Below are 24,412 nucleotides of genomic sequence, written 5' to 3'. Positions count from 1 at the left end.
CTATTATTACAGCCAGCCTTTCTGCTGTGCACACTGATAATTGATCAGACGCTCTTTTTGAGATGGATATTTGAAGATGTTGAGAGAAGGGGCGTTGCAGATTTCTGCAGGGAGGGAGTTCCAGAGGGTGGGGGCAGCGACACTGAAGGCACGGTCCCCGAAGGTGCGGAGGCGTGAATGGGGAATGGAGAGCAGGCCGGAGTCTGAGGATTGAAGGGTGCGGGACGGGATGTAAGGGTGGAGGAGATCTGTGAGGTACTGAGGGGAGAGGGCATGGAGGGATTTGTAGGTGAGGAGCAGGAGTTTGTAAGTGATGCAGGACTTGACCGGGAGCCAGTGGAGGTTGAAGAGAGTAGGGGTGATGTGCTGCCAGGGCTTGGTGCGTGTGAGAACCCTGGCAATTGTCAAATAAATAAACAAATCAAATATCTGTATAGCAATTACAAATGTTTGGCATATCTGAAGCTGATGTTCTTGCAGGATTCGTGCTGTTCGGAGTTTGCATCCTCGTGGTTGATTGCACTTATTGTAAGCTGCAGAGGTGGAATAAGTACTCAGATCTTGTACTTTAGTAAAAGTAGAAGTACTCAGACCTTGTACTTGAGTAAAAGTAGATGTACTCAGATATTTTACTTGAGTAAAAGTAGAAATACCAGAGTGTAGGAATACTCTGTTACAGTAAAAGTCCTGCATTCAAGATGTCACTGAAGTAAAAGTACAAAAGTATTGGCATCAAAACATAGTTAAAGTTCCAAAAGTAAAAGTACTCAATATGCAGATCGACCCATTCAGAATAATATATATGATATGTTTTGATTATAATCATTGATGCATTCATGTGTTTATCACATTTAAATGCTGGATTTATTTGTATTGTGTTGATCATTTCTACACACGGTGGTATTACTATTTTTATTTAAGTTAAAGTGCAGCAGGAGGGGACTCTTTAAAGTAGAGACACTACATACTGATATACACCTGAACATCAGCAGGAGAGGACTCTTTAAAGTAGAGACACTACATACTGACATACACCTGAACATCAGCAGGAGAAGACTCTTTAAAGTAGAGACACTACATACTGACAGACAGTGATTTTAGTGTCATGTGAAATCTCTGTTTCTTCTCTTAATGTTTATCCTTGTTTTAAGTTGCAAATGGTCCTGCAGTGATGCAAAAAAACCTTCCAGACTTTATCTGATAATAAAGTATCATCGTATGTTGTGAAAACAGCAGCATGGGTGTTTACATCTGTGCTTTAATATTTATTTACAGTATTTTAATAATCTCACCTCATCACAGAAGTCAGCGTTCTGCGTGCACACTATTGTTTTAGGGGCACCAAACCTGAACGAAAAGAGAAGAAGAGGAGATTAATTTCAGGTTAAAAATATTGTTATTTCTGCGTCCTGATGGTTGCATTTTAGAAAAAGTCAGATTTTTTTTCTGATTTTACTTCCATTCTTGAGAGGATAATAAATACATGGACACAGTATTCTGGTCTTGGACATCACTGAATCCTTTCTGGCAGGAAGATCATGGACTTTTACGAAAAGTTTTTCAGATAGACTTTCCATTTAACTTTGAATCTTAATATTCGATGATTCCTCTAAAGTAAAATATTTATTTTGAACCCTGAGTGCTGCTAGCAAGAATGGCATTACTAGAATGTGGTTAAAACCAGGAAAACCTATTGTGGATATGGGCATTGTTTAGGATATTTTGGAGGATTACCTTTGCTTTGAGATAGCGACACATTGAATATGTGACATGTCTCCATGCTTTAATGTTCAAAAAGCTCTTTATTTTTCTCGTACTAGAGGGAGAATCTCCAAAAACAGAATAGGGCCTCTTTAAGATTCACATATCATGAATGAGGCTTCAAACACCTGGTCAGGTAAAGTGTGATTACAGGTGATCTTGTGAAGTGTATCTACCTGTATATGCATTTGGAAATACATTTTGCGACAGAGAGAGCGTCCGTCCTCTGAACCGGAAAAGCTTCGGGCCATTTACTGAAGTAATCGATGAGCACTATGACGTTAGAGTTCCCCTGCTGCGTCTCTGGGAAAGGCCCTGAGGAAGAGGAAGAGGAAGATAAGGTGAGGTGAGGTAAAGTAAAGTAAGGTGAGGTGAGGTGAGGTTAGGTAAGATAAGGTAAGGTGAGGTGAGGTAAGGTAAGGTGAGGTGAGGTAAGGTGAGGTAAGGTAAGGTAAGGTGAGGTGAGGTGAGGAAAGGTGAGGTAAGGTAAGGTAAGGTAAGGTGAGGTGAGGTAAGGTGAGGTAAGGTAAGGTAAGGTGAGGTGAGGTGAGGAAAGGTGAGGTAAGGTAAGGTAAGGTGAGGTAAGGTAAGGTGAGGTAAGGTGAGGTAAGGTGAGGTAAGGCAACGTAACATTTAGTAAGAAATAAAACAGCAGATAAATATAATTTGAGGAAATTAAATTAAGGCAAAAACCTATAATGTCGATCCCAACGATCTCCCAAGGTGCGTCCACTTTAATGGGCCGGACCGTCCTGGCCAGGTTTTTACTCCTTTCTGTGTGCTGACAGGTGTCACACACTTTGATCTGAAACAGGACACAGTTCAAAGTTAAATATTAATATAACTATTAAGTCACAGTGTCATAGAGTAGAGCAGGTGTTGGACCCTGAAGGCAGCATCTCCCTGGTCCAATGGGATTTTGGATTATTGCAGAAAATAATCTCTTTGTCAAACAAACGTTTATGATACTGACATGTTTAGTTCAGCAAGATAATCTCCACATATTAACACCACTTTATGATTTTGTAAGGAAAAAGCTAACTACAGGCTATAAGGAACTACAGCACGGTCACATGACTTCACGTCACCACCGCTAAGCTAAAGGTGGCTAATGTTGGGCTATAAAGGAACTACAGCACGGTCACATGACTTCACGTCACCACCGCTAAGCTAAAGGAGGCTAATGTTGGGCTATAAAGGAACTACAGCACGGTCACATGACTTCACGTCACCACCGCTAAGCTAAAGGAGGCTAATGTTGGGCTATAAAGGAACTACAGCACGGTCACATGACTTCATGTCACCCCCGCTAAGCTAAAGGTGGCTAATGTTGGGCTATAAAGGAACTACAGCACGGTCACATGACTTCACGTCTCCACCGCTAAGCTAAAGGTGGCTAATGTTGGGCTATAAAGGAACTACAGCACGGTCACATGACTTCACGTCACCACCGCTAAGCTAAAGGTGGCTAATGTTGGGCTATAAAGGAACTACAGCACGGTCACATGACTTCACGTCTCCACCGCTAAGCTAAAGGTGGCTAATGTTGGGCTATAAAGGAACTACAGCACGGTCACATGACTTCACGTCACTACCGCTAAGCTAAAGGTGGCTAATGTTGGGCGTGATGACGTTTCGTCGTCTCATTTAGACACTTGTTAGCAACCGACAGTGGGTTATTTACAGATGTATTTTATGTCGTAAAACTAAAAGTGAAAATCTCTTCAGCTTGTGTCAACCTCAGACCTTATTTCAGGATAATAACCTAAAACACATTCAGAAAAAACTTCAACACCAAGGGACAGGAAGGGATACAATGTTGACTCATCCCTTGGTTTTAGGACTCATTCCTGCACCACTGCATTAAAGACGAACGTACCCAGTCCACCACGTCCTTGATGATTCCCAGCCAGTAGTACTTGCTCTGGATTCGGTGCACGGTCTTCTTCTGGCCGAGGTGATGACCGATGTCGTTGAAGTGGCAGTCGAGGAAAATCTGCCTCTTCCTCTCCGTCTCGATCACCACCTCCCTCTTCTCCTCCTTCTTCGGCCCGACGTAGTACAGCTTCCCCTCTGAGTGAAGGAAGACACAATATTAGATTTTGGATAATAGAAGATTCCTTAAAATCATATTTTAAGTTCTGCTTTGGGTTGTAGACTTTGTGTTTTAAGTAAGGGATAATGAATACAACTCTTAAGGGTGATATGTCTCTATAATGACCGCCTCGCTGCACATTATCCGCCTATTTCACGGCCACATACTTAACAAACCAACGACTTGACTCACAATATCAATTGAAAATGATTATATTGACTTAAAAACGATCGTCAATTCCACCGGGCACTATTTTGCTTGGCAGCGGTGTGTTATCGAGTATTAACAACCTCTGCAATCTCCAAATTAACCAATCAGAATCGAGTATTCAATTAAGCCGTGTAATTCCATGGAATATAACAAAAAGTGTATCTCGAGCCGGTTTCTCAAACTCAGTGGCGAGCCGTGAGCTTTATACCTAGGCCCTCTGACCCCCACCAATTCCCTAGAGAAAAAGAAAAAAAAAGAGTTATTACGTCACAGCGTATACTTCAGCGGAATATCAAAACAACGGCCCAGGGTGCAAAACGCATCAATGACAGCGACCCTCTACCACACAAAACAACATCTGTGAACCCAAGTTGTGTTATTTGACATTTAAAATGATATTGCATTGTGTTTGTTACTTTCGTTGCAGTTGTATGTCTTAAGTGTAATTTGGCATGCTTTTATTTTGAAGGCGAGTTCACGCTGTTGACAGGAAGTTGTTGTTGCTATGGAAACAAGAAAAGTTTCACAGCGGGCGGAACTTGTCATAAAGTCCGCGATAATAAAACCCACCCATTTAGAGGGAAGATATGATTGGTCAATTGTACTGTCATTTGACATTACTCTCTCGTTCAGTTACTATAGCGGGCCCTCTGTGAATCGCAGAGAGGGCCAGACGAGCTTCTTTCATGTAACCCTTCACATTCAACAGAGACTGAACAGGCAGATTCGAAGGATTTATTTCTTTGGAAATGTTATTTTAAATACAATTAAATCAAGTTTTTTTTCGGTAAAACTAATGAAAAATATAACAAAAATAATATTAAAAAAATATATATTTGAAAAATATATATTTTTTTTAAATATTTTTAAATATTATTTTTTTGAATATCTTATGCCCTCACAGAGGGCCTAGAGGGCCCTGACGGCTCGCCACTGTGTTATCGAGTATTAACAACCTCTGCAATCTCCAAATTAACCAATCAGAATCGAGTATTCAATTAAGCCGTGTAATTTAACATTCATCACAAATCTAAATAAAGTATGGAACCCTGCCTTGTTTATTTTGAAAAGCATTCTAACAGGAAAAATGAAATGCAAATATAAGATTCAGATAATCATTTAAAGGTGGGGTAGGTAATTTTGGAGAAACCAGCTCGAGTGCGCTAGAATTTGAAAATACACAACCGGAGAAAATCTGCCACTTCCTTACAGAGCCCCTCCTCCAACACACACGAACGCGCACATGACCAATGAGGGCACGAGATAAGTTTGTGCACAGATGGAAGGCTGACAGGCAGGTAGGCCATCCAGTTATTTTAGCCGGGCCGGCTCAGATGATTGGTCGTGCTTTTTACAGTATTACGGCTTCCACAGATGACATTTTTTAATGGATTTTTTGTCAAAGCACTTAAGATATTCATTGCTGTCGGGATGTTAAGAGCATTCCATGGAATATAACAACAAGTGTATCTCAAGCCGGTTTCTCAAACTTACCTACCCTACCTTTAACAAACTATGAATGTGTCATACCCACCTAACGGTAAGAAACTCAGCGAACTGACGATACGAACCATTTTTACAGAAACAAAACACAAGTCTCACAAGAAGCGTCTAAATGAGCCCTGAGTGATCGTGGCATGGGAAGCAAACCCAGACATCACACGACATAGCTTTACGGAGCAAATAGGGCAAATATGTCTTACCTTTTGCTGTTTTTGATCAAAAGTTGTGTTCAATGGCATTAAAACGAGAAAAACGCGGCTGAAGGTTAATCCAATGTGTCTGTGTCACTTTGAAATGATTACTGATAATCCATCACCATATTTATGTCAATAACGGAGTTTTCATATAACTGCTATCATAGCTACCAGAGTGTATGACAGCTTCCCGTTTTGGGCATTCTGGCTACGCATCACTCATTCACCAATGGGTAATGTTTAGATGGATTTTAGGAACTTCCCCTTGATTCTATTGGCTCTAACGGTTCAAAAGAGATGTCAATCATCAAAATCGACCGAAGGGGGCCAGAGATATGGCAAATGCACCCAAATGACCCCAGAAGTGTTTTTTTTCTTCTAAACCTCTCTAAAAATGTTGAATGTCACTTGTTTTGCATCAATCTTGATACAGGGTACTTAGTATATGTTATAGTTTGGATTCCTAAAGCTTTTAGTCTCCGATCCCATCATTCAAGGGTGGTTTTCACTATAAGTCATGTTTTTTTTGGACAGACACTATAATTTACATGTTTTAATATGTTCAATCTGAATTTAAAATAAAACAATTCTATATTGATTCTGAATCTTCTACATCCAACTCACAGGTTTATCATTGCTTTGAGAAAAAAGATTATTCATTTACCCCTTTTAGAAGTGAAGATATAGTCATTTGTTCTGGGAATGTCATTTTCAAGCCTGAGACCTGAAAAACAGGTTAACAGGTTAAGGCAGGGATTATTAGCAGCGAGTTCTCCTTAGCAACGGTCTGTTCTCCTTAGTAACGGTCTGCTAGCTAAAATTGGACCTCTGGAAAAGTCCAAAATGAACAATCAGAATCGAGTATTCAACTCAGCCATGTAATGAATGTGTGCATACAGTAACACATCGCTGAAACACACCTGCAACCCCCCCCCCCTCTCTCTCCTCAGGAGTCCTACCTCGCTCCAAAGTTCAAGCAGATAGTGGATTTCTGCCGAGTCAGCGCCGTCACCTTTGACCTCTTCGTGAATAATGTGCACTTTTAATGTCAATTACAGTAGATTTCATTTTATTTGTTGGTTGACTGAAGATTACGCCATTTCAATCAGGAGAGACGGTTTTGATGTAATAATACATATTTATTGCGCAGATGCACAAATGAATGCAATGTTAATTTTGGCGATTAGGCCCCGTTGTGCAGGAAGTATCATTCGGGAAGGTTGAACCGATCCGATGAAACCCCCCTGGGGTCTAGACACTGGTGGTGGTGAATGGATAGTTGGGTCGGTCTGAAGAGGAGTGGTTTAGCTTGACCCTGGATTCAGAGGGACAGGAGGTGAAAAGGGGTGGAGGAGGGTTGCGTAGAGTCACCTGAAATGACAGCTGTCAGAGGGGGAAGAGCAGACTTAAAAGGTTTGACAGAACGCTATGATAGGCTCTTGGGAATAGAGCGAAGTGATTGGTTAAACTGAAGAGTGACGCCCCCGGTCACTTATTGAGAGGAGAGAGAGTAGTAACGTGGGAATAGAGATACGTGAATGAGTAAAGACGGTCTTCCTGGTTGAACTTGCGCTGAGCTTCATTTCAATCAGGAGAGACGGTTTTGATGTAATAATACATATTTATTGCGCAGATGCACAAATGAATGCAATGTTAATTTTGGCGATTAGGCCCCGTTGTGCAGGAAGTATCATTCGGGAAGGTTGAACCGATCCGATGAAACCCCCCAAAAACGAAAAGATGTGATGGAATGAAATGTACGGGTTTCTTACCATGAGGGCTGGATGCAGGAATCTAAGGGATGTGATGAGAGTTAACGGGGGAGAGAAGGAGAGATTAATTGAATAGCATAATTAAGAGTGGAGTATATTTCTAAGGGAACGGACCTGCAGCTCGTTAGAGCCGAACGATAATGCATGAATTAGAACCTGGCTCGACACCGAGCCAGGCCCATGGTCGAGATAAATCATGGAGAGACACATGAATGTATAGATGGCAGAGATGCATGAAATGCACATGGGATTTTAGCAGGGGGAAGAGACTTGGAGTAAATATCGGGCTTAGGTGCATGAAATGCACATGGGGTTTTTAGCAGGGGAAAGAGACTTGGAATAAATATCGGGCATAAGTGCATGAAATGCACATGGGGTTTTAGCAGGGGAAAGAGACTTGGGACAAATATCGGGCTTAAGTGCATGGAATGCACATGGGGTTTTTAGCAGGGGAAAGAGGCTTGGAATATATATCGGGCTTAGGTGCATGGAATGCACATGGGGTTTTTAGCAGGGGAAAGAGGCTTGGAATATATATCGGGCTTAAAATGCATGACATGCACATGAGGATTTAGCTAGGGAAAGTGACGTGAATATGAATCGGCTATGAGTGCATGAAATGCACGGGAGTTTAAACATGGGAAGGTTTGGGCGTACTATGATGCATGGATGATCATATCCTGATTTGACACAAGCCCAGACCCTTCCGGTCGAATGCATGAATTACATGGGTTTTAGCATTAGAATGAGACAATGATGAGTATATAGGATTGAAATGAAATACGCATGTTTGTTAGCATGGGTAATAAGACATGGAATGTCACGCGTGATAATGTACGGACAGGACATGATGAGTTATGCCGATATGTTATTAAAGCACCACCACCAGTTATATGCATATTTACCCGAGTTAAGGCTTGAGAGATTTCTGGATTGCCAGGACAGAACTGATGTCGGGGCGGATGTAGGAGGTGAAGGCAGCGGAGGACCACCGCCCGAGTTGTTGCAGGGATGAGGATGATATGCCTTGATTAGCCGCAGAAGTAGCTGCGCCTATTCTGAAAGAGTGCCCCGAATATAATTGGGGTGATAATCCACATTTGATGACTACTTGCTTTAAGTAGTATTTGAACCGAGATTGTGACAGGGGAAGATTCCCTGAAGTGAGAAATAATGGTGAGAGGGGACTAAAGGAAGATCTGAAGCGCAGGTAATTGATCATAGATTTGTGGGGGCAAAATGGGGAATCGATGCGAGCCGCAATGACGGAGCAAGCGCCTCCGCACTTGGAGTGCTTAAGGCTTAGGCTGTAGTGACTCGCATAAAAAGACAGATCGGAAAAACAGATGTCTCGATGGGGGTCGAACGAGAGGGAAGCTGTGGAGAATTCGCCGGGCCTAAGGAAAGCGTAAAACGCTAAAAGAAATAGAGCATCAAGTAGTGCGTCTATATAAGGAGAAAATATTCCTTCTCTGAGTTTGGAAAGCATGAGGCGCAGAATGGAGAGGGTAATAGGTAATCTGCGGTCTGAGACAGGAGGGGAAGCTTTAGTAAGTCCTTTGAGAATGAGCTTAACTGCCTGGTTAGAAAATAAACTAGGAAAACTGGGATCATAGCATCGGACGTTGAACTGAACCCCGGCTACCAAACCCCGAATGTATTGGGGTTTAAGGTGACGGTCGGTGAAGCAGTAGCTCATGAAGGCGCACACAGTGTGGATGAGAACGGGTTTGAGGGGGATGCACAACGAAAAGCAAAACATGGTGAAGGTTCTCCAGGCGAAATCATACGTTTTGAGAGTGGAAGCGGCTAAGCCCTTCCTCATGAGAAACCTGGCGGACTCGAGGTGCCTAACTAAGGGGCTTGTGTTTAGAAGAGGGAAAGGAGATGAAGAGGGGGAATCCCGACAGGTTGCAGCCTGGCTTCTGGGCAGAGGTTCCGGAATGTCTGAAAGTGAAAGCGAGAGAGGGAGTCAGCGATTACGTTGAGGTGGCCGGGAACATGACGGGCTGAGATAATGAAGTTGTGGGTGATGGAGGACCACGTGATGCTTCTCATGAATGGCATAATGTCCGGGCAGGGAGAGCGCGCTTTATTAATGATCCCGACCACTGCTTGGTTATCGCATAACACTGAAATGCGTTTCCGGAGCCAGAGGTGGCCCCACACATAGCAAGCTACTGCAATTGGGTAGATCTCGTGCAGGGCAGAGGATGTGGCATGATTAGGGAAGGAGAGGGGCCAGGGACCTGCGAACCACTCTCCCTGAAAGAAACCCCCAAAACCAGCGGATGGGGCGGCATCCGTGAAGAGCCTCATTGAGTCTGAGGAGTGCACTATGTCATTGTAGAAGAAAGTGACACCGTTCCATTGGTCGAGCAGGAGGGACCAGAAGCGTAGGTCTGAGCGGCATCCTTCATCTAAGGGAACATGATCGTGAAGGTTTTTTACGGCTGATGCTGCGTCCAGGAGGCGGGAGATGAATGAGCGTCCCTGTGGGATGACGCGCATGGCGAAATTGAGGTGCCCGAGGAGGGAGAGCAGCTGCTGTTTAGTGATGATGTGTTGCGCACAGTAGGACTTCGTGATGTCGCGTATGCGCTGCAGTTTGTCATTGGGGAGAGACGCTTTCATCTCTATGGAGTTGAGAGTGATGCCCAGAAACTCCAAACTTGTGTCGGGGCCTATGGTTTTCTCCGTGGATAGGGGGACGCCTAGCTCTTGGAAACAGTGTTTCAGTTTAAGCAGGGAAGCGCCTGAGTTGTCCCATGGGGGATCTATGAGGAGAAAATCATCCAGCAGGTGAAGAACGGATGGGATTCTGACAACGATCAGCAGGATCCAACAAAGAGCCTCGGAGAAGGAATTGAAGATGCATGGGCTACTTCTGCACCCGAAAGTGAGGCGGACGGCGAAGTAGAGCTTGGACTCCCACCTGATGCCGAACATGTTCCACTGGGACGGATGAATGGGAATGATTTTGAAGGCATCGGTGATGTCTGCTTTGGAGAGCCAGGCTCCTTGGCCGGCGAATTTAATTAACTTAATAGCGTTGTCGACCGAGGCGTAGTGAAGGGAGAATGGCTCTGATGGGATGAGGCTATTGACGCTGGAAAAGGGGCCTGAGCGTGGTGCAGACAGATCATAAATGAGCCTTTTTTTCTCTGAGTATTTGCGAGTGGCTACTCCTATTGGGCTGGTGCGAAACACTGAGAATGGAGATGAGTGAAAAGGACCGATGATATACCCTTTGCTGAGTTCTTTCTCTATGAGCTGAGAAACAACTGCGGGTTCTTTGAGGGCAGACTGCAGGTTTTTTGCAACGAAGGTCACTGTGGGGGAAGAGAGGACCCCTACCCTGAAGCCTTGGGAAAGCCCTGAGAGGAGATAGTCAACGAACACGGGATCTGGGTGAGTAGATAGGACGGCTGCTAAGTGTGTTATGTTAATTGGAGTGGAGCGTCTAGTTCTTGCCTCCTTCCCGGGTAGACTGAACATATTACTTCACGATATATGCCGAATGCAACCAGGAACTGGCCTATGGAAAGGTCTCTGTTGAGACGGGGGTCTGATGATTTGAACACTGCTGTGATGTTTCCCCCGGTGGCGATGGATTTGTCACACTCGGGGGAAGGTAGGATAAGGCTGACCAGGTTAATATCCTGCCCTTGAAGTATTTTTGCCCTGAGCCGGGGGGAAATATTAGCAGCTTGGGGGATGTAAGGCCTACCTGGAGGAGGGGGTGGGATGGCAGAAGCCAGAGAATGAGGGGAGACATCTGTGTGTGGGACTGAAAGGGCCTGGCCCGGCGTGAGCACTGGCTGCGCCATGGCAGAAAGTACGGCCCTGGTGGTTGCTGAAGTGGAGGCTTCGGCTGAAACCCTTTCCAGGGACTGGAGGCGAGTGTCGATTCTCTGCATGGAATCGGCCAGGGATTGCAGGGTGTTGGCCAAGCTGTTATCCATGTATGGCTGGTTGAAAGTGCTTACGGGCTGGTCAGCGATGGGGCGAGGCTGGGAAGGAGTTGTCTTCTTTGAGGGAGGAGCTGCTGGAGGGCTCGACTTTCTTGTTCTTTTACCCCCGCGCCCGCGCCCGCGCCCGCGCCTGCGCCCTGGTCTGTCAGAGAGGCCGGCTGGAGCTGCTGGCATGGGCTGGGGAGCGACGAGTGGGACTTGGTCCGAGAGCTCACGAAGCTGGGAGAGAGGGAGACCTGGTGCTGGTACGATGCCCTGCTGCTGAAGTTGAGAGGTGAGGAGCTCTGCCTCTGCTGTCCGTGAAGCTGCGCTGCTGCGGGCAAGCAAGCGAATGCTCGTGCGCCGGTAACTTGAGGAAGTCGAAGCTGTGTCAGCCAGCATGTCGGGGCCAGGATCGGGATCCTCCTGAAAGGGATCGTTCTCGGAGAAGTCCGAACTGGACATGTTGAGTTTTACTTTTTAGAAGCAATTTTTACTTAGAAGGTTGTTGCGACTACCAACTACGTAGAGTCACCTGAAATGACAGCTGTCAGAGGGGGAAGAGCAGACTTAAAAGGTTTGACAGAACGCTATGATAGGCTCTTGGGAATAGAGCGAAGTGATTGGTTAATCTGAAGAGTGACGCCCCCGGTCACTTATTGAGAGGAGAGAGAGTAGTAACGTGGGAATAGAGATACGTGAATGAGTAAAGACGGTCTTCCTGGTTGAACTTGCGCTGAGCTTCATGTGCCATGCAAGTCCCGGTTATACAGGATATAAAAAAGTCCTGAAATACATTTTAAATATGTTACAAAGACAGTGAAATTAACAGTTAAACCAAATATTAAAAGGGCCCTATTATGTTTTTTAGGGTGTTCCCTTTCCTGTAGTGAGTTATAAACATTACAAAGACGTTGAAAGGTGAAGCTGACGCAACACAAATGAATAATTCCCATTTTTCTCTGTTGACTTTAAAGAGTATACATACTGTTATGCTTGCTATGTCTTAGTTCAAAATTATATTTAAAATATCATTTTATTAAAAAAATGTGGTTGAATCCCATGTGTACAGATACTATCACGTAAGGCCTGGTTATACAGGGCATACAAATGTCTTAAAATCCATTTTTAAATGTATTAAAAAAGCAAAAACATGGGAAGTATTAGCTCTCATACAAAAACATTTGTAAAAATGTTCCCTTTTAGGATGATGGAGTTGGTAAAATTGAAGTTGTTTTAATGACGATCTCAAATTAAAAGGATTCAGCAAACAGTATTTTTAAAGCAGGATATAAATAAAGGCGGATAACATTTTAATGACTTATTAAAGGAACAGAAACCCTCTTCTCTAGTGGCCTAATAATGAACAAAACTCAATACAAAACAGTCAGCCCTGCACCTGTTTCCCCCCTTTATAACCATTGATTCCCATGTTTCTGTTGAAGCTGCCCGAGTTTATCGCTTCCCGGTGTTTGAGAGAAGCTTCTGTGAGCAGCTGGTGGAGGAGCTGGAGCACTTTGAGCAGTCCTCCGCCCCCAAAGGAAGACCCAACACCATGAACCACTACGGGGTAATTCTACCTCCAAAACACTATTTATTCACTGCACATTCACATTTAATACTTATGGTGCCATGACATTTTGATCTTTGGCCTCCTGTAGTCCCTCAGTCAGGAAATATGAGAAGCTCGATGAAATATCAGAGGTTTCGTGCGAGGACTTTTATATAAATATAAGGGTCATGACAGGAACACTACATGTGAATAGGGTCAAATATTTAACTAATAGATATCACTATAAAACGTTCTCACTTTTTGTATTACAACTTTTATGAAATATTATGTTTATATGTGTAAATTAGGCATTTTCTTATCAAATATGTTTTATTTACGGAGTATTCCAGAACAGAATTGTGAACATTTGGTAAATCCATGTTAAAAAGTATTGTTTTATTTTGTTTGCATATTCAAATCAAGTTTTTACAAGTTTTCTGACGTTTCATGTCTAAATATGCAAATTAGGCTTCATGTGATCCTAACTGTTGGTGAATTCAGGAGAAATCTACAGACCCAAACAGACAAAGTTAGTCAAATAAACTCCTGCGTTTTAGCTGCTTTCTTACCTCTAGTCTGAAAGTGTGTTATTCATGAATGTCCTCCAGATCCTGCTGAATGAACTGGGCTTCGACGAGGGCTTCATCACGCCGCTCCGCCAGCGTTACCTGCAGCCGCTCACCTCCCTGCTCTACCCCGACTGTGGGGGGGGCAGCCTGGACAGCCACAAGGCCTTCGTGGTGAAATACGACATGGACGAAGACCGGGACCTGAGCTACCACTACGACAACGCAGAGGTCACGCTGAACGTTTCCCTCGGAAAGGACTTCACAGAGGGAAACCTTTATTTTGGGGATATGAGACAGGTGAATATATATACTTGTAATACTACCCACACCTACACCCCCGGGTTATACTCAGGGTTTCCTTAAAAGGCATCTTAAAATGAGGCCTTAATTGGTATAATTAGTCATGAAAAATGGTAAGACATGAGAATTGGCATTACAATTTTGACGTTGCAGAGTAGAATTTCAAAAATGATTGGTAACATGTTTTGAAATCACCTTTGGCATCGTACCTTAAAGTGACACAGACTTTAAGAAAACATTGAATGTTTTGAATGCCTTGTGCCAATATATTATCTAACAGCATGTGCATTTGCTAAATTTGTCTTTCAAAAATAAACTATGTAGTAGATTTAAGTGCTAATTCACATTCTGGGTTTTAAAACTCCAGGACCATTTTTAGTTTTAACTCTGTCCCAAAAATAATAGAAGCAAAAGTCAGTGTAAACCTTCAAATATTAAAATCCTTTAACCTTCACTTAACCTAATATCTACTTTATATGCTGTGTTTTAATTTTGTTTACCATTGCCCAATTGTATTATATTGCGGCCATTGTAAACAAAGGATGTGTAGGACAGTGACATTTCTGCTATGAGTATTTTTATATAACAGACAGGAAATAAACACTAAAGGGAACAGTAGAAGAAGACAGACAGGAAGTTAACACTTAAGGGAACAGCAGAAGAAGACAGACCGGAAGTAAACACTAAAGGGAACAGCCAAAGAAAACAGACAGGAAGTAAACACTAACGGGAACAGTAGGAGAAGGTAAACAGGAAGTAAACACTAACGGGAACACAGTTTGGGCTCTGTAGTCTTTAAGGACTGGTTAGTGGGACAGAAACTGGGAACAGTGGTATTTGGGAACATTGCTCTTCACCACTGATGCTGGTTATTGGTGTTTATGTCTCTGCAGGTAGCTCTAAGTGAGATGCAGTGTTGGGAGGTGGAGTACAGGGTGAGCGAGGGTCTCCTGCACCGGGGCCAGCAGATGCACGGGGCCCTGCCCATCTCCTCGGGCCGGCGCTGGAACCTCATCGTCTGGATTCGAGCGTCGCAGGAGCGCAACAAGATCTGCCCCATGTGCAACCGCAGGCCGGAGCTGGTGGAGGGCGGGGGCTTCGCTGACGGCTTCACCAAACCCTGCATCGCCCCACTGAACGCTGCATGTGTGCTAACGTGACCAGAAATACCCCCAGTTAACGGGAGGGAACCCCCAGTTAATGGAAGAAATTAGTAGTTGAAAGAACAGGGTATGTGTCACTTTGGTATTTATGACATGTTGAGTGATTTTTATGACCCCCCATAAAACCTAAATCCCTTTGATGTGACAGGTGTCAGTGCACCTGTTGTAGTGCCCCCCTAATAAACCATTGTCTTCATTCTTGTTATGACTTGTTTGTTTAGCTGTTTATTGTCCCCTATAAAGTATTGTTCTTAAATAGGGGGGGTCATAAGACTTTATTGACCGTTTGTCTGTGAACCTGTTGTAGTGTCCCCCCTAGTAAACCATTGTTGTCAATATTTGTTTTAGAACTTATTTGCTCACCTATTGTTGTTGTATTGCCCCCTATAAAGTATTGTTCTTAAATAGGGGGGTCATAAGACTTTATTGACCCTTTGTTCTTGCGATATAATATGGTTATATGACATTTAAGGATGTAATTTTCTAAAGTTGTCTAGTGGGGGGCTGATAATACTTTATTGACCCTTTGTGGTAATATATGTTTTTTTGACATTTAAGGATGTCTTTTGAAGTTGTATATTTAGGTAATAATACTTTATAGACCCTTTGTTCTTGCGATATAATATGGTTTTATGACATTTAAGGATGCCTTTTGAAGTTGTATAGGAGGGTTATAATATTGTATTGACCCTTTGTTCTTGTGATAATATATGGTTTAAAGGGGTATTCTTAGATGGTTTCTTAAAAAACAAATTGGTAGAATATGAAGTACTTTGTAAGGAATGTGATTTCCTTAACCTGTTAACCTGTTAAGCCCGAGAGCCCCCGCCCGCGAAACTGTGTCTCAGGGCTTCTTAACATTTAAAAACCTATGAATGTGTCATACCCACCAAACGGGAAGAAACTCAGCAAACTGACGATACGAACCATTTTTACCGAAACAAAACACAAGTCTCACAAGAAGCGTCTAAATAATAATAATAATAATAATACATCACATTTATAAAGCGCTTTTCCTGGTGCTCAAAGAGCTTACAAGCAAGTAAAACAAAATAACAACAAAAGTAGAAAGTGCTAAGCTAGGTGGAATAAGGGCAAGGGGTTAGTTGATAGGAGTTGAAGGCAAGAGTGAAAAGGTGAGTTTTGAGGGATTGTTTGAATGATGTGAGTGTTGGCAGATCTGACGTGGCTGGGGAGGGGGTTCCAGAGTGGGGGGGAGTCTGCAGCGAAGGCCCTGTCACCCCAGGTCCGGAGCTTTGTCCTGATGGGCTGCAGTAGGTTAGCTTCAGCAGACCTGAGGCGACGGGTGGGGGTGTGTCGTTGGATGAGGTCACAGAGGTAGGGGGGGCAAGGTTGTTGAGGGCTTTGAGAGTGAAAAGTAATATTTTAAAGTCAATGCGGTGTTTGATGGGGAGCCAGTGGAGGTCATGGAGGATAGGGGTGATGTGGTCGGAGCATCGGGTGGAGGTGAGCAAGCGGGCAGCTGAGTTTTGGACATATTGAAGTTTTGTTAGTATGAATGCAGGTGATCCAAAAAGTATGCTGTTGCAGTAATCCAGTCGGGATGTTATAAAGGCATGGATGGGTCTGATGCGGGCGATGTTCTTTAAATGGAAGAAAGCGTTTTTTGTGACCTGGTTGGAAAGTGAGGGTGGGGTCGAGGGTGGGGTCGAGGATGATGCCAAGGTTACGGATGTGAGTGGAGGGGTTGACAATGGAGCCATCGATGGTAAGATACAAATCTTGGGTTGAGCGGGTAAGTGAGTTTGGGCCAATGATTATAAGTTCCGATTTGTCACAGTTAAGTTTTCGAAAATTGTTTTGGATCCAAATTTTAATGTCAGTGAGGCAGGTGCTGAGCTGGGAGTGTGTGGTTGGAGAAATTGATTTTGTTGAGAGGTAGAGCTGTGTGTCATCAGCATAACAGTGGAACTGGAGTTGGTGTTGATGGAGGATTTGTCCAATTGGGAGGATGTAGATGATGAACAGAAGGGGACCAAGTACAGAACCCTGAGGGAGATTTGGAGTTGTTAATGGAGATGAATTGATGTCTGTCAGAGAGATAGGATTTAAACCAGGAGAGGGCAGTACCGGTAATGCCAATGGAAGACTGGAGGCGGTTGATGAGGATGGAATGGCTGATCGTGTCAAATGCGGCTGTTAGGTCAAGGAGAATGAGAATTGAGCGGCAACCAGAGTCAGCAGAGAGGAGAATGTCGTTGGTCACCTTGAGTAGGGCAGATTCTGTGCTGTGGCGAGTACAGAAACCAGATTGAAAAGGTTCATGAAGGTTATTGCAGTCCAGATGGGATTTTAGTTGGGAGGCAACAGTTTGCTCCAGAATTGTTGACAGGAATGGGAGGTTAGAGATGGGCCGGTAGTTATTGAGAGAATCAGGGTTGAGACCAGGTTTTTTGAGTATGGGAGTGACAGCAGCGAGTTTCAGAGCAAGGGGGACAAGTCCAGTGGACAGAGAGGAGTTAATGACTGTGGTGATAAGATGAGTGAGTTGGGGGAGGCAGGCCTTGACAAGGGTGGAGGGCATGGGGTCCAGGATGGAAGTTGAGGTATTCATGCCGGTGACTTGGGCAACTATGTCCAGTGAGGTAATTTGTCTGAAGGCTGTAAAAGGGTGCCTGGAAGGAGTAGGGTAGGTTCCAGAAAAGCATGGGTGGTGGACGAGACGGAGGAGTTGGCTGTGTTGCTGTGTATTATTTCAATTTTGCTTTGGAGGAATGAGAGGAAGGATTCACACTTTGAGGTGGTGAAGGAGTTGGAGATATTATCCATGGGGTTGAGGAGCTTGTTAATAGTTGAAAAAAAGGGACTTTGGGTTATTGCTGCCAGATTGTATTACAGAGGAGTAGTGGAAGGAGCGTGCACTGTTGAGGGCATCTTTGTACTGCTGTTGGTGCAGTCTATAAATGTCTTTGTGGATAGTGAGACCAGTTCGTTTAGCATGTCTTTCGAGCTGGCGACCTTTCCTTTTGAGGCAACGGAGATGATCGGTGTACCAGGGGGCCGAGTGAGTGAAAGAGACATACTTGGTTTTATTGGAGCGAGTTGGTTGAGACAGGAGGAGAGAGCATTGTTGTAGGTGTTGACCAGGTCAGTAGGGGAAACATGGGTGACGGTGGAGTCAGGGATGGTGTCAGCCAGTAGGGAGACAGCTAAGAAACTGTTCGTGAAAAAAACATTTTTAGATCGTCTGGGCAAAGAGAAAGGTATTTCAACGCAGAATGGTACAAAAACAGAGAGTGGTTAATTATTTGCAAAACCACTAAACGGGCCTTCTGTGAAATATGCAGATTTGCTGCTGTCAAACGGCTTGTAACTTTCTCAAAATGTGGAGATGATAGCTTTGTTAATACCGGAGTTAATAACTGGAAAAAGTGCCCAAAGCCTCCATGAACAGTTGTCTCTGACTGTACGATGGGTATCAGCTGATTATGTTGTCCATGAAGACTTCATAGGAATGTATGACTGTCCCAAGACTGACGCAGAATCAATAACCCACTGATAAACTGCGATGTTAACAACCTCATATGTTTTTAACTTAGGATCATAGGCTACCTGTGTTTAGTCTAGAAAAAGGTAAATGTGTGCATTTTATTATAAAGTTGTGTATATTTACAGACTGTTGCAAAAACTAAGAAGCTTATAAACATCAGGTTTAAAACTAAAAGAGCTTTACAAAAAAGTAACACAATTAAAGATGTTTGGAGTTTTATTTGAGTTATTAATTTACATTTTTTGTCAAAGAGATGCTGATTTGAAACCGTTGTTACATACAGTTACGGCATTTCCTGTTTCTGCCGGAGAGAGGGGAGTTTGTCCCAAAGCTTGCCGCTGTATTTACTCCCTCCATCTGACAGGAGGGAGCCTCATGTGTCACTCCACGGAGTTCACTCCGTCACGGAGGGGGAGTGTGTAGGGCGTGGTTTGGGATTGGGCCATACACACGCACTTTTTTGGCCCCCCCACTTCTAAAGTGAATCCGGCGCGCCTGGCTGTCAGCATCAGCTGTGGGCTTGGCTTGCTGTTTAAAACACCTTTTTTTATCCATATCTCTCGCTAGAATCTCCCACCATCCAACTAACAACAACAACGTCAAGCCTTTGGGCTCTGAAACTACGGGGCGGGCCGAGGACAAATATACATGCGTTAATCGCACGTTAAAATAATTTGTGGGGTTATTAACGTGTTAACTTGACAGCCCTAGTTGAAATAGTCAATTACTAGTCATATCTTACACATTTCTGTTTTGAATTATTAATATGTGGATGACAGTTGAACTGGATGATGTAACATTTATGCCATCTGCTGGAAAGAAGACGTATCGTTCTGTTGGCGTCGTTTGGACAACAAAAACAGAGTAAAGCTTTCATTTCATAAACAATCTTTGAGTACAGACACTGTCCTGCAGAGAGCACACAACCCAACAGCACGTTTTTGGTCTAGCATCACTTTACAAAACGTTTGCATTAAGACACTAATGCATTTCCACCATGGCGCGGAGCGCGGTTTAAGCGTGCCCTGTCGTGCCGGGCCCGTTTTTGGTTGCGCTTCCACTTGGCCTAGTTCCGGCCCGGGGCTACTTTTTCACCTCTTTTCTGGCCCGACAAAATCGTGGTTCTATCGGGGCCAACAAACAGGGCTGAGTCGGGCTGAGTTTGCTAAACTAGAGAGAGAATCGCTGGCAAGGGGGCTACAACAAGATGAACATATTTGACCGTGATTTAATTGTAATACACGTTTCAAAATGATGCCAAAGTAACAACATACTGATACCGGTTAGTAAAAACCATGAATGAATGCTTTGACAAGTCTGCAGACAGACGGCAGGCGAAACACCTTTTAAAATGCGTGTTTTCTAGATGGAGATTGGCTAAGCCAACGCAATATATGCTCCGACCGTCCACACTCACAACAACGGCCTATACAGACATAAATAAACCAGCGACTGTATTCGCCATGACAGACAGTCTGTGGTTTGTACTTGTTTAACTTTTGTCTAGTTTCTGAACAGATATGAGGAGCTGTGAGCTTGAGTGCTAACAGCTAACGGCTGTGTTGTTTTTCTGGGGTTCTCATTGAAGATGACGTCACGGCTCCGCCTACACTGCGTTACTATAGTAACTACCCCAGTTCCTAAACTGTAATGGAAGCGCAGCATGAAGTGAGCCGGCCCTAACAAGGCCCAATGCGGCCTAGCAGTACCGAGCGAGGCCGAGGCCGACCGTGTGGTGGAAATGCGCCATAAGACTAGCTGGTCCATTGTAAAGGTCAGTCCACCTTAAATGAGCAGTGGGTGATCAGCAGGTGAAAGGCAGGAAACGGGAACTTGGTCCTGAGGACATGTAACGATTATTAAACAAGAAATAGTCGAGTCAAGGGGTCAAAGAAATTAACATTTGTGATTATTAGCAAATCGGTTGCAGGTGGGTGAAATCAGGCTTAGAGAGTAACGTATTACATGTAACGGCATTAGGTCATCAGGATACAAAATAGGCAAATGTATTCCCTTTAGGGCTGCACGATATTGGAAAAAACTGACATTGCATATATATATATATATATTGCGATATGAAAAAATACAGGAATTGAAGAAAAGACAGTTTTTTTTTGTCCGCAAGTTATCCTTTCATGCTATACAATTGGTCTTTTTTTAACGATATTTAACCGGATGAAGGATTTTAGTCACAGACTTCTGGATCTTAAGTTATCAGAGCAACAAGCTGAGCTAGCTCGGTTATCCTGCTGTGATCTGATCAAGAATGATTATGATTGGTGGTTTGCTGTGCATGCAGAGCCTGCATGTCACTCACTCAAGTACCCCTGACATGAGAGCCGCGCAAGTTTTCCTTTTGTAACAAGCAGCAAAATAATTGTAATATGATGTGTTTGAGTTAATTTGCCGACTTATTATCGCACGTCCTAAAAAATTAATTTAATTAAATAAAAATCGTCCTGCATGCGCATAACGTGATTATCCTCACGACACGATATATCGTGCAGCCCTACTTCCCTTACAGTTACAGAGGCAAAAACAATCAGAAAATAGGTACATTTATGTAAAACAGGGCTCATTAACAGGATAGCAATGATACCAAACATTTAGAAATAAAGAACAATACATCAAATCATCCTATATCTCTATATGGAAACTTGGAGCCCTCAATCCAAAATAAAATGGTTCATCAACAGTCAGTGGTTAATGTATGAATCAGAAAATCAGTATGACAAAAACATTAAACATATTGTCCACTTATGTTGATAAAGATGGAGTTCACTTAAGTATTTTATGAATGTTGTGCGACAATGTTAATCCAGTCAGATAGATTTTTCTCATGTGTGAACTGTCTTAAAGGGCCCATGTCATGCTTTTCCGGTTATTACCCGTCCCTTTGTGTGTTATGAAGGTTTTTATGCATGTAAACGGTCTGCAGAGTCAAAAACCCTCAAAGTACACCCTGTAGGGAGTAAAACTCTAACACAAAACGCCTCGTTGGAGATCTCTCATGTTCTTCCTGGGCATCGTGACGTCTGGATACCCAGTAGCCACGCCCAGAGCTATGACGCACCCTCTGCCAGCCAAGCATATATACTGTTGGAATCTCAGGTTCAGTTCAAAACAGTGCTAACTGGGCTAACGAAGTTGCTAGCGTTTACATATATCAACTACAATGTCAGCAGATGGCCTTACATGTTTCTCATAGCAGGAGAATGTCTGCATTCACACACACAATACTCATAGACAGTATACTCCGGGTGATTTACCCTACGGTCAGTACATTATAGTTGGCGTTCCTAACCGAGCTACCGTTCATAGCGTGTATGCTACCGAGAAAAACAACAACGCTACCGAGAGGTAGACATGCTAGGCGAAAACATTGTTTTCATGCCAGCTACAATGAATGACCGAATGTAGCAGACTACCCGTATAAGATTGCAATTGTAAACACGTTCTTCCTAGCCTAATATGAACCACTAACTTTTGTTCATAGTGGTTTTATTACACAGAACAAGCCATTGACACAGTGCTAACTGGGCTAACGAAGTTGCTAGCGTTTACATATATCAACTACAATGTCAGCAGATGGCCTTACATGTTTCTCATAGCACAAGAATGTCTGCATTCACACACGAAATACTCATATACAGTATACTCCGGGTTAGAGATGTCCCGATCCGATCACGTGATTTTCAAAAGATCGGAATTAGGAGAAAAAGATCGGGGATCGGGATTTTTTTTTTTTTTTTATAAAATATTTTTATTATTTTATTTAATGTTACAAAACAAAAATGACCATGTTCACGTCTTAAAATCATCCTGAGACCTTAGTTTTGGTTTAAAATTACACAACATCATGTATGTGTTGCTTCTTTTGGGCTTGTTTTCAAAGACCTGGTTGCTTATTTCTCTCAAATCTGGCAACAGAGTGGGCACGGCGCAGTGTCTAATAGTAGCAGTAAGCTAACGAGAGGCTACGTTCAGCTGGTGCCTCGGGAGTCGGGACAGAGAAAATGTCAGGAGTTTGGAAGTATTATAAAATTGAAAGCGAAGGCAGTGTAACAGCCAGATGCAATGTTTGCAAGGCGGAGGTTCCGCGTGGTGGAAAGAACAGAGCTACGTTCAACACGACCAATCTAATACAAACACCAACAACAACACGACGAGTACACAGCGGCCAGTCAGGTAACGGCACTGAAACAACCGACACTTTCAGAGACTTTTAAAAGGAAAGAGAAACTGCCCCAGAACTGTGAAAAGGCCAAGATAGCTGAATTCATCGCGTTGGATGACCAGCCGTTATCGGTTACCTTTTTTTTCTCTTAATGCATTGCTTAAAGATCGGATCGGGAAAAATCGGTATCGGCAGATTGTCAAAATCAAATGATCGGAATCGGATCGGGAGCAAAAAAAGGTGATCGGGACATCCCTACTCCGGGTGATTTACCGTACGGTCAGTCGCGAAACTTAATTACATTATAGTTGGCTTTCCTAGCATGTATGCTACAAAGCTAAACAACAGGGCTACCTATAGCTAGACATGCTAGGAAAAACATTGTTTTTATGCAAGCTAAAAAGAATGACCGACACGTAGCAGACTACCGTATAAGATTGCAATTGTAAACACGTTATTGCTAGCCTAATATGAACAACTAGCTTTTGTTCACAGTAGGTTGGCATATTACACTGAACAACTAGCAAACATAGGTTAGCTTATACAAAAACTGATGCTCCGCTCAGAGCCGAAAAAACACTGTGTTAGACATGGGCGGAGCCTCTCTGGTGGTTGACTAATCAGAACAGAGTGGCCGAGCTGACCAATCGGAGCACACTGGGCTCACAGGGAGGGGGGGGGCAGGAGCTCAAACAAGCCGTTTAGGGCAGAGAGTGAATACCGGTGAATACACATACTTTACAGAGATGCTGTATGCGAAACCAATGTGAGTTTGGAAAATTGCACAGTATAAATCTATTTTAGTAGACCTTAACAATGGAATTATGATAAGCGGAAATGGCCATGACATGGGCCCTTTAAGACTTATTCATTGTCCTCTCCATCAGCTTCTGTTTCCATGTGTTCAGCTGATTGGAGGCTATGCCTCTCTGTTATCCTCAGTTTGAATTTCATTAAGTTGTGAGGACTGATGACCAACACACTTGTGTCTTTTGAAATAACCATGCCATTTAAATCTTTTGTCACAAACATTGCAGCTGTATATTTACTCTCCGGTGTGGACTCTCATGTGTGTCTTCAAACCTCTACTCTGTGAAAAAGCTTCCTTACAGACTGAGCATCTGTATGGTTTCTCTCCTGTGTGGATTCTCATGTGTATCTTTAAATTTCCACTCTGTGAAAAAGCTTTGGTACAAACCGAGCAGCTAAAGGGTTTCTCTCCTGTGTGGATTGTCATGTGTTCCTTTAAATGTATATTCTGTGCAAAAGCTATCTTACAGACTGAGCATCTGTATGGTTTCTCTCCTGTGTGGATTCTCATGTGTTTTTTTAAATAGTCTCCAAGTGCAAAAGATTTGGTACAAACCGAGCAGCTAAAGGTTTTCTCTCCTGTGTGGATTCTCATGTGTTTCTTTAAATTTTGACTCCATGCAAAATATTTGGTACAAACCGAGCATCTGTGTGGTTTCTCTCCTGTGTGGATTCTCATGTGTTCCTTTAAATGTCCACTTTGTGAAAAAGCTTTCTTACAGACTGAGCATCTGTATGGTTTCTCTCCTGTGTGGATTCTCATGTGTTCCGTTACACTTCCACTCTGTGAAAAACATTTCTTACAGACTGAGCATCTGTATGATTTCTCTCCTGTGTGGATT

The 24,412-nt window shown here is 43.3% G+C and overlaps 2 protein-coding genes, 1 long non-coding RNA gene and 1 pseudogene across 4 annotated transcripts; 1 reads left to right on the top strand and 3 right to left on the bottom strand.

Annotated features, from left to right (window-relative positions):
- Window positions 1–241: 241 nt before the first annotated feature.
- On the bottom strand, window positions 242–3,662 carry LOC117480958. 2 transcript variants are annotated; one of them, XR_004555692.1, is made up of 5 exons: window positions 3,641–3,662; window positions 2,455–2,566; window positions 1,938–2,076; window positions 1,293–1,347; window positions 242–394 (listed from the first exon to the last, which is right to left on the bottom strand). It is a non-coding gene; the product is annotated as an uncharacterized LOC117480958 (long non-coding RNA). The 2 variants fall into 2 exon arrangements; XR_004555691.1 differs by lacking the exon at window positions 242–394 and having other exon boundaries at window positions 1,232–1,347.
- A 5,122-nt stretch (window positions 3,663–8,784) lies between these two features.
- Window positions 8,785–11,033, bottom strand: LOC117480940. Its single transcript, XM_034128361.1, has one exon. It carries the CDS (start codon window positions 11,031–11,033, stop codon window positions 9,405–9,407), a length of 1,629 nt encoding a protein of 542 aa, XP_033984252.1. The 3' UTR covers window positions 8,785–9,404.
- Window positions 11,034–12,698: 1,665 nt separating this feature from the next.
- On the top strand, window positions 12,699–15,273 carry LOC117480939 (2-oxoglutarate and iron-dependent oxygenase domain-containing protein 2-like). Its single transcript, XM_034128360.1, has 4 exons — window positions 12,699–12,707; window positions 12,876–13,058; window positions 13,649–13,906; window positions 14,803–15,273. The coding sequence occupies exons 1-4, from the start codon at window positions 12,699–12,701 to the stop codon at window positions 15,067–15,069; spliced, it is 717 nt and encodes a 238-aa protein (XP_033984251.1). The 3' UTR covers window positions 15,070–15,273.
- Window positions 15,274–23,595: 8,322 nt separating this feature from the next.
- LOC117480948 overlaps window positions 23,596–24,412 on the bottom strand; it is a 29,561-nt pseudogene continuing 28,744 nt past the window's right edge.

Source organism: Trematomus bernacchii, unplaced genomic scaffold (assembly GCF_902827165.1).
Source record: "Trematomus bernacchii unplaced genomic scaffold, fTreBer1.1, whole genome shotgun sequence".
Classification (NCBI taxonomy): domain Eukaryota; kingdom Metazoa; phylum Chordata; class Actinopteri; order Perciformes; family Nototheniidae; genus Trematomus; species Trematomus bernacchii.
This window is presented reverse-complemented; position numbering and strand designations above follow the sequence as displayed.